This window comes from Cenococcum geophilum, assembly GCF_001692895.1.
Source record: "Cenococcum geophilum 1.58 unplaced genomic scaffold K441scaffold_35, whole genome shotgun sequence".
In the NCBI taxonomy this organism is placed as follows: Eukaryota; Fungi; Ascomycota; class Dothideomycetes; order Gloniales; family Gloniaceae; genus Cenococcum; species Cenococcum geophilum.
Genome location: NW_027137593.1, coordinates 1,514,096 through 1,523,738, shown reverse-complemented (window position 1 = coordinate 1,523,738; position 9,643 = coordinate 1,514,096). Strand labels below are relative to the sequence as shown.

Here is a 9,643-nt window from a genome sequence, read left to right as displayed (position 1 = left end):
CTCAACTTTCAGTACCGGCCTGCGCGGTAATCGCGGGTGGACTTGGAACAAAATATATGGCGGTTCGGAAAAGAACTGCGGCGGCAAGACCCTGCTTCGATAAAGTTGAATGCGAAGGTGAGGCAGACGTCTAGCAAAGTGCTGAAGCATGAAAGTCCGAGGTTACAAGTCACATGGAAATGGAAGATGCAGGTGAAGACTTTTCACGATGTTTATAACGGTCGTTAATCGTATCTCTTTAATTTATAGCTTATTGTCGTCTGGCTCTCTGAAATGATGTCCCCATCCCCGAACCCTGTCCCCATCCCCGAACCCTGTCCCCATTAAGTATCTCTCGCATTGCGGGCCATAGCTTACTGGAAGCCATGACAGCGACACGTTTCAACAAGTTAAGAAGGAGGAGTATGCCGTGGCGGGTGGATGTACTGGCCTGCAACCGGTTGAAGGGACCCTGGCACATCTAACAAATAAAGCATTAGCTAAAAGCAAGGAGATTCCAAAGAGAGAGAGGAGGTATGACGTATAATACTGTTGTCAGGTAACAAGCTGGAAATATATAATGACCATTCGTGCCCGATGACAGTCCATCCTACCACTGATGGCACCAGCTTCCTAACCTCCTCTTCATTCATCGGTGTTCTTCGTCAAATGCTCCGGCTTCGGAAGGGCAATCACTAACGTAAGTGATGGGGTTATGAAGGTGTCCCTAGTTATGAAGGATTGCAGGTTTTGCAAACAAATTTTGTCTGTGCGCTTGTTTTGATGTGCGAAACCTTCATAACTAGGGACACCTTCATAACCCCATCACTTACGTACGGGAGGAAGCATGGAAAGAATTCCCAAGAACGGTGTCCCGGAGTGATTTCATAAGGCTGTGAGTAGCCTAGCTCGCAAAAGGCAACCATTTGCCTTGCGCTCTAGCGGAAGCATGTTTTTACCGATGGCGTTTGCGGCTGTTGAATCGATTGAATTAGGCGTTGGGCGTAAAAACTGCAACAGTGGCTAGGAGAATGGCCAATTATGAGAGCTAGCGAATGCAAGCCACGATTTGACTTTCTGCATGCCAAGGTGAACAAAAGAAGACTGGCCAATCATGAGAGCTAGCGGTGACGGCTGGCCGGGGCGGCTTCCATGGGACAAAGTCAAGCTGCAGACGCTCTGGTACGATACTGAAGCGTCGGTATTGAAACTGCCCGCCCACTGGCATAGCCGTCACCCTCCTACGAACCTGACGCACCCGACAAATCCTCAGCTCCGCACCTTTGTTCTTCTCGTCTGATGGCCCTCTACCTCTGAAGTCATCACACTACGTCTCCAAACTCATCATTCACAAGTCATAGAGGTTCTATTACATTACAGCCCGAGCTATCTCTCCCTTAAATCAGCTTGTCGCAAACTGCGACCGTCCCCTCCCGTCTTGCCTAGTTACACGTTTTCACTCCGCACCGACCGCAACATTTCCCCTTAAGTCGACTCATCCCTCTCATCTCCTACTAAATCGAACTAACGATGTCGTTCCAGCCGGAACCCTCGCATCCGACTGACCGTGTCATGATAGTCCTCTTGCTGTCTTATCCTTGCGGCAGGTAGTTCGACATTCCATGCTACAACAACACTTGAACGACCGCTATTGCTCTCAGCACCTGCTAGAGGAACCTTCGGCACAACGTTCGGCTGTGCTTGTGGCCCGGCACTCGATTCGTTCTCTGGCTTTACTTCCTGGTCAGATACCAAGCGCTGTCTCTTTGTCGAAGCCCGGCCTTCCTGCTCCCTTACGGTCTCTGATATAAGCGTATCAAGAATGATAAGAGCCCCATCATCCCCGTGATTTTTGGGTAGCATACCCGTCTCAATGTCTAAATCGGTACCTACATCGGTCAGCGGGGCTCCCTGGAACTCTTCGGCTAGCTCATTCAGAGCTATAGTGCTACTAGAACTTTGAACGACGTAAAATGCCTTCATACATGAGCGCATTGCGCTAGGCTTATCAGGAAAGTGGCGCTTTGATCAATTTGGCTGCCACACCGTCTGGCATCAACGATAGCCGTACGACCTTTGCCGGCGAAGGTGTAGATGGGAAGACTGATCCGAGCAAGGACTAGCGAAGCTAATACGTACGAGATGCTCGTCCACACACTCGATCCCACCACCTCCTGCAGAACGCCCTCACTTTATTATTTTTCCACAGAACACCTATACATGGCAGCAGGATCATAACGATCAAAGTCGCAGCGCTGAGTATAGCCTCTTTAGACCAACCTCCTGCTGGCCTGGGTGATGCCACTTCAGTGGGATCAGCAGGGTATTTTCCTATGTCATTTCACTGCCATTAGCACTAACGTGTGCCGTAGACGGAATCATTAGCTTAGGCCTACTATTCCCTGACATGACTCTTATCCAAGACGAAAAAGGCCTCTATCCGAGCCACCCGCTTTCCCGAATAGATCTCAGCCTTGCCAGAATATCAACCGCCACTGCGTTGTCCTCGACGCAAGTTTTCGAATACTGTATATGTTGAATGGGACAATATTTGTAGAAGGATAGGACATTGCCTACTGAGATGCTGTTCAGTCTGTCTTCTCGAGTCCGTCTTGGTGACCTTCGCGGCTAGGCTATCTCAACATGCTTGTTAATGTGGGTTTGATATGTTACTGAAGGAGATAGAACTTACTCGATGAATGGGTGCTCCCGTAGCCCTGCAATCTCTCAATGATAGCCACGATTATTCTGCAACCAGATGTCGACCCAAGCCCTCGAATAGGCTGCCTCTCCACCTTCTTGGACTCGAGATCCTTCCGACAGCAAGGTCACTTGTTTACCTTCGTGTTATACCCAGCTCCCCAGCGCTATTGCCTTTCGATACTATACGATGCGCTATCCACACCTTTCTCTGTTCGCCTGTCGCTATCGTGGTAATCACCGCCGTATTAAAGGCTGCCAAATGACGTTAGCTAGGGAATTAACAGTGGCCTGTATTCCAGTACGAAACAATAGAAGTCCAAACCTCAGAATATTATGACATGCAATGGCCATTAGGGGAAATCCTTGCATCAGCTCTATATGGCTATCACCACGGCACTACAGGGTCTGACGCTCTGACGCTCTGACGCTTTTTAGTCTTGGCAAACGTGCTCCGCCGCGCTCGAACAATTCCCACTACCAGATTACTGAAAATGATTATTGTGTCTCTAGACCTGCAAAGCTGACGAATTTTTAACCTAAATACCTAGAACAATTTTGTTATTTCTTAACCCTACAAAAATAAATTATCTAACGTGGTTAACGGGGTTTTGACCGCTTACTGAGTTATGACCGCGCTAGCAGACCGCCTTCTTCTTATGGCTAGCTTATTGCCTAAAGAAGTATACTGCCGTTTTAGAAGTAAACAATTGACTTTCTTCTATCTTAACTCTATAAAATACACCAATCTATACCTATGCCTCGTTGCCCTTAAGCGCTAGATATAGAAGACTGTATATAAGCTGCTCTTACTACCTAGCGAGTAGGTGGCTTATATCGCAGCCTATAAGCTTACGCGGATGCCTATCCCTTGCAACGTTGATTCGTGTCCTATTCTTATCAATAAGCTCCAGCCAATTAGATCGTTAGAATCTTAGAGCCGTGATAAGAAATATAAAGCTCAATAAATATATATATTTTAATATCTACACTCAATCTTTAGTGGAAATTCGTTTAATATGGGCGCTCTAGCAATCGCCCTTCCTACAGAACGGAATTCTACATACACTGCACCCAAATTGAGTTCTTGGCACGCGTTGGCGATGCTTCCAGTCCTTACTAGTCCTCTCTTTCCGAGTGGTGTTAATAGAGAGATCTGCCAAAGGCTTCCTTCTTGCCATATAAGGCTCTGTAGTCATCTTTCTAGCTTTAATACAGCCAGAGCAATTCTGCTGCCGTTCGCCAAGCTTAATAAGCTTATATTCTACTACAGGTTCCTATATTATCTTGTTAATTAACGGCCTAGAAGGTATAGCGTAAGAGGGGTGTTTTTGAGCCCGTGTGGAGTTCTGGAAGAGAGCTTTGCGTAGGTCCTTCCTAAATTACTTATGCGACTTCTTACGGCAGTAATATCGATCTACTAGCCTATAAGATAATAGCAGATAGTAATTACTAATAATAGTATTAAGTAGGAAGTGGAATAGAGGCTTCCAAGTCTTCCTATACGCTCTCTGTGTGTTATAATAGCTCCGCAGCTAATCTATAATATCCACTCTATATATATAGCAATTATACTCGTCTATAAAGTCAGGGATAGGTAACTCTTTGCGGACGTTATTACTAAAGATCTTACGGGTTTAGGCGGCTCCTATAGCCGTTTTTATAGGTCATCGTTATTAAGTTATAACGTAGGATTAACCTAGCGATATATAACGTTAGTACGGTTTTAGTATGGTATTAAGGCTGTCTATAATATAGAATAATTTATAGAGCTTACCGTTGTGTATAGTACTTATAAAAAGGACTATATTCGCGTTCTTTTAAGCAAACTCTATTACCTAATGATCTTTTAAAGTAGATCCGTAGAGCGTCCCCTATGGAATTTAGGCTGAATGCACAAGCTTAAGTTTTAAGAGCTTAACATTAATTTACTCTAGAGGTTCCTTCCTTTTTCGGCCCTTGGAATCCTTTAATATATCTATAGAATCCTGCCCTTACTCCTTATTCTATGTCTTTGCCGTTCTAACTGTTTTAGCCGCTCCAACCTTAAGCTTACAAAGTCTTCGAAATAGTTTAACGCTAGTAAAGAGGTTATTAAGCCACATGATGTGCTTTCCTAGAGGGTAGAGTCGCTGCTAAGTAATCTTATGCTTTTGTGTAAGGAAATTAAGGACGATAGCTTGTATATTGCTAAATCCTTCTACCTCTATAAAGTGGGAGTCTAGGTCAATAGGACCTTTATTGCCTTTAGCATAATAGATCTAATCTAATATATAGCCCTTATTAGCTAGAACCCATATTTTAAAGCCTTTAGGTGTTAGTTTTAATGGAATATTAACTATCTCACTAGCCCTTCCCATAAAGCGTTGAATTGTCTTATTAACAGCAAGGTAAGCTCTAGGATTGTAGAGCTTATAGTAGAGGACTTATAGGTGCTCTAAAAGGTCGTTAATACGATTAAAGGTTAATTTAGATGAATTATTGTCTTAGGGCTGGGATTTAGTAGCTCTAATATAACGATCAAGCTGCTAAAAGCGGTCTTTTAAGATGTATTTTTTCACCATATAACTGCAGCCATCCTCTTCTAAATCGCCCCAGTAATCCTTAATGGCTAATTTAATAGTAATGCCTATATAAATTAGTATACTAAAGTATGCGTATAGTTCCTTTCTGGATATTAGGAGCCATCTACAACGCGTTTATAGCTCGTCCTCATCCTTAAGGCTCTGCTGTTTATCCGTATACGCGTTTATCTACTCCATAAGCTTATCCATTATCTCATCTATATAAAATAGATTGAATAGCGCCATTAGATCACTTATATTGGTATTTAGGGGGAGGATTGGCTCGCTATAGGTATTATAATCGTTAATAATAAAGGGTTTAAATTTAGGCAGCTGCCAAGGCTCTAGGGGTAGTTCTTTTGCTACACAAGTTAAAGGAACGATGTATTTAGTAGGTTGGACAATATTAGGATCAAGAAAGGCACGATTAGAAGGCATTATAGTTAATTAATTGATGATTAAGTTAACCTATATTATCTGCGAAGCTTCTACATAGCTCTGATTCTGGTGTTCCCGCACAGGCCACCTGCAGTAGGACACCAACGTTGCAAGGGATAGAGTTCCTACTACCTTTTAAAAACGACTCCGGGGTAAATGCTAATCTTACTAAGTCGTCCGCATTAACCAATACCGTATAACTCTCGCTGGCGAGGCAATAATTGTTTAATACTGTATATATCTTACTAAAGCTAGGTTTCTATATTAATTTTATATAATTTAGACAATTACCTCCCTTATCTTTTAGCGGGAAAACTCTAATATCCCTCGCTATTATAAAATCGCACTATTAGGTAAAAATTAGGTATAATCCTTTTTAGGACGCCAGGAAGAGCTTTAGACTTACTATATATAATTAATTAGCTTAGAACGCGCTATTACTAATAATAATCTTACCCTAGTTAAGCGGTTCTTTACTAACTACTCTAGGGCTAAAACCTAGTATAATATTAATGTCGGTATCACCCAAGTGCACTTGTATGGCCTATTAACTGTTAAATTAATTCTTATCTAATAGGTAGAGAAAGCAATGGATCATAAGGATCGCGGTGCCTTACCTCAGCGAGCTTAGACGCGATTTTTTAGCTAGCATCGGAATAACCTACGCCGTCTTCCGAATTGCAAAATCACGTCTGAGAGGCTTTGGCGAGTTTTGTTAAAAACGTAAGCAAAATCCACAAAACGGATATTGCGGATATCTAATTTATTCATTCACATAACGCGTTATTATTAAACCCTATAGTTACATTTTTTTTAAGACTTAGGGCTTCTAAATGGTATTAATTTTATTATATGGCTATTGCTTAGTCCTAACATTAATTTCGTTAAAGTTAAAAAACGCGTTATTAAAAGCGTAAGCATATATTATATCTTATTAATAATAAATTCAATTTACCGCCCGTCCCGGTCCCCCTAGTGGGTCCATATAGGCTAATACCTTCTATAGGAAAAACTCTATCTTAGAGAAAACCTAATCGCGGGCCGCGCTGGAGAGACGACGGCGTTCCGATATTGGGGCGCTAGCAACTCGCCTTCTGCCTGGCTTAGAGTCTATATATTAAGCTAACTAACCGCGCTTTACGGACAATCTCATACTACCCCTTCTTCCCTTATCCTTTTACTAATATCCTTTTGCCTATATTCTTTTACTAGTCCTCTAAGCTTTAAAAGGGCTAGTATCCTCTTATATCCTCTACATCTATTACCTTTATAGCCTAGAACTAGGCTAAAGTACCTAACTATATTAGCCACTTTACAGCCGCTTAAGCACTTTTTTTATTATTTAAGACGTCTTAGAGGTATTTAGAGGTACATTATGCTATAAGGTCCGCCCTTTAGTATTATAGACATTAGAATAGTATATAGTGTACTATCTGCCTTATCTAACTATATTCGCATCGCGGGAGAATTTTTAATACTCTAATAGATGTAAGCTATGCGTTAAGCCCTATTACCTCTATATAAAGAAGGAATAGTACTATAACCTCTACTTTTATTAGATCTTTATATAATGGGATTATAGGTTTCCCCTATAGGGTCTTCCACATAGTTTCTATGCGATTTTTGGCCTTTGCCTATTACCGTTAGCGCTATTCTAGGTCTGCCCATTTCGCGATAAGGGTGGTTTCCCGCCAGTAGTGCTGGTGGCCTCTTATACAGTAGCGGCGCTCCGTCTACGCTCTACTAGCGCTCCGCTAGCTACACCTATAGGGGTTTATTACAGCTTCCTACTCTATACAGTTCTTCTAGTATATAAGAAACCCCTATATTTTATTCTTATAGTCCTTTACGCGGTCCCTAAGCACTTTTAGTAGTACTAGTAGCCGTCTTATTTTCCACTAGCGCTTTATTAGTGTTTTTTAGATACCCTTAGGTGCCTCTACTAATTCCTTTTCTACCCTATTAGAGGCTGTTTTGGCGGCTCTTTAGAGGGCTGTCATTTTAATATAGAGTTAGATTAGGGGAATGGCCGCTTCCTTCTTAATTATAGCTATTAGTGTTTGCTGGTATGCTCCTATAACCCTACGGAGGCATTAGTTCTAGACTTTCTATAGCGGTTTAAGCAAGCTTTTTGCTAGCGTTCCGCCGTCGTCCTATACTCCCCACACTTAGGCGCCATATAGCATCGCTAATTAGATAGTGGCTGTGTATAGGAGGCGCGAGCGGCGTATTAATAGGCCCTATATAGACGTAGTAATTCTTAACATCGCTTTAAAGGCTGCTAATCCTTTAGTTACTGCCTTCTTAATCTATTCTTTCTACTAAAGCTTAGGGTTCACCTAAATCCCTAGGATTTACATGCTGGTTTTCTAGGGAGCTGTCTCGCAGCCGGCGATACGCACGGTGGACGCAAGGTCTGCAGTGGCGTAGCGCCGTCGCCTTGTAAAGTGTATAAGCTAGTACTTTTTAGGGGCGAACGCCGCGCCGTATTGGTTTGCCTATGCAGCGCAGTAGTTATAGGCAGCTTTTAATCGTTAACAGTTCTCTGCCGTGGAGTCCCCCTAGGTAATAAGATTTGTGTCATCTACAAAGCCGAACCCTAGCGTGCCGCTATTAGGACTCTGGAATTTCTCTAAAAGTTCTAATATAAAAAAGAGAAACAGAATTAGCGATAAGGGAGACCCCTAGGGGATACCTGTCTGTGTCTAAATTTAATTACTCTTATATTTTATAAACTTAATACGGGTCTTACGTACTATTAGGAAGCTTTATATAAAGTCTATAAGCTACTTTAAAAAGCCTTTTCTTTTTAGAATATAAAGGAGCCTTTTATAGGACACGTTATTAAATGCTCCTATTAAGTCTAAGCTTAGCATTAATACCACGCACCCACGGCGCGTTCGCTACGCTATCTGTACGTAAGAGCTAAGCAGTCCTACTGCTAATAGTATAGATTGCTTGCGCCTTGCTCCTATCTAGTTCTAAAGAAGTAGACCGTGCTCTTCCGCTGCTTCTAATATAATATTAGCTATATGCTTTTCTAGGACTTTTACTAGCGAATTTTTAAGGGTAATTGGTCTATAGCTGCCTAGGAAAAAGTAGTCTTTCTTTCCTTCCTTACGTAATACCATAGTTATAGATTCTTTAAGACTTTTTAGTATTGTTCTATTAGCAAAGCAGTAGCTAGCTGCTTCTACTAAGTCTTTTATAATAACTAGGGCAACTGCTTTAAGAACTTCGTTTAGTATGCTATCTAGCCCTAGGGCTTTTCCATTTAGAAGGCTCCTAATTAGCTTACTAATTTCTTCTATTAAGATAATAGGGCTAATATTAAGTGCTCTTTGTTCTATTATTACCTCTATCTTAATATCGCTAAGGTCCGCTATTCCAGTCTTAGGAAAGAATTTGGCTATAAAGATATCTACTTTTATAGTATTATTGTCTATTAAAGGGTCCTTAATGGACCTCCTAAGGTCTAGTAAATAGGGGTCCGCCTTCGCTATGCTTACTTTTCTACTCCATTTTAATAGGATCTAAAGTCCTTTATTATAGGGTTTTAATTAATCCTTGGTAAGTTTACAAATAAAGCGCCTCTAGTTATTATAATTAACTCTCCTAGTTTCTTTCTAGAGTTAATTACTTAGTATTAGGTATCTTTGTAAGTCCTAGGGGTTGTTATAGTTTTAGTACTATTGCCGCGCCTAGCGGGCGCTAGCGTGGAGCTGTATAGCATTTAGTGACCATTCTTGGCGGGCCTACTAGCTAGGTTATACTTACGGGCAGTGTTCTTTAAGTGCTTATTTAATCCCTTCCTAAAGGGCTTAAAGGGGGTCTTTAGATATGGCCTAGTTAAGCCCCTAAATGCTTTAGAGGAGGCCCTATAAGTCTAGTTTTTTAATGGCGAGGCGCCGGCGTTCCGCTAGCGGACAGCTAGCGTTGTTAATTTGGATGCGGATAGGTAT

At 41.9% G+C, this 9,643-nt stretch overlaps 1 protein-coding gene across 1 annotated transcript; it reads right to left on the bottom strand.

Annotated features, from left to right (window-relative positions):
- Positions 1 to 1,503: 1,503 nt before the first annotated feature.
- K441DRAFT_679339 (uncharacterized protein) lies at positions 1,504 to 1,974 on the bottom strand (the record flags this gene model as incomplete). Its single annotated transcript, XM_067651252.1, has 1 exon — positions 1,504 to 1,974. The coding sequence occupies one exon, from the start codon at positions 1,972 to 1,974 to the stop codon at positions 1,504 to 1,506; it is 471 nt and encodes a 156-aa protein (XP_067501454.1).
- Between the last annotated feature and the right edge of the window lie 7,669 nt (positions 1,975 to 9,643).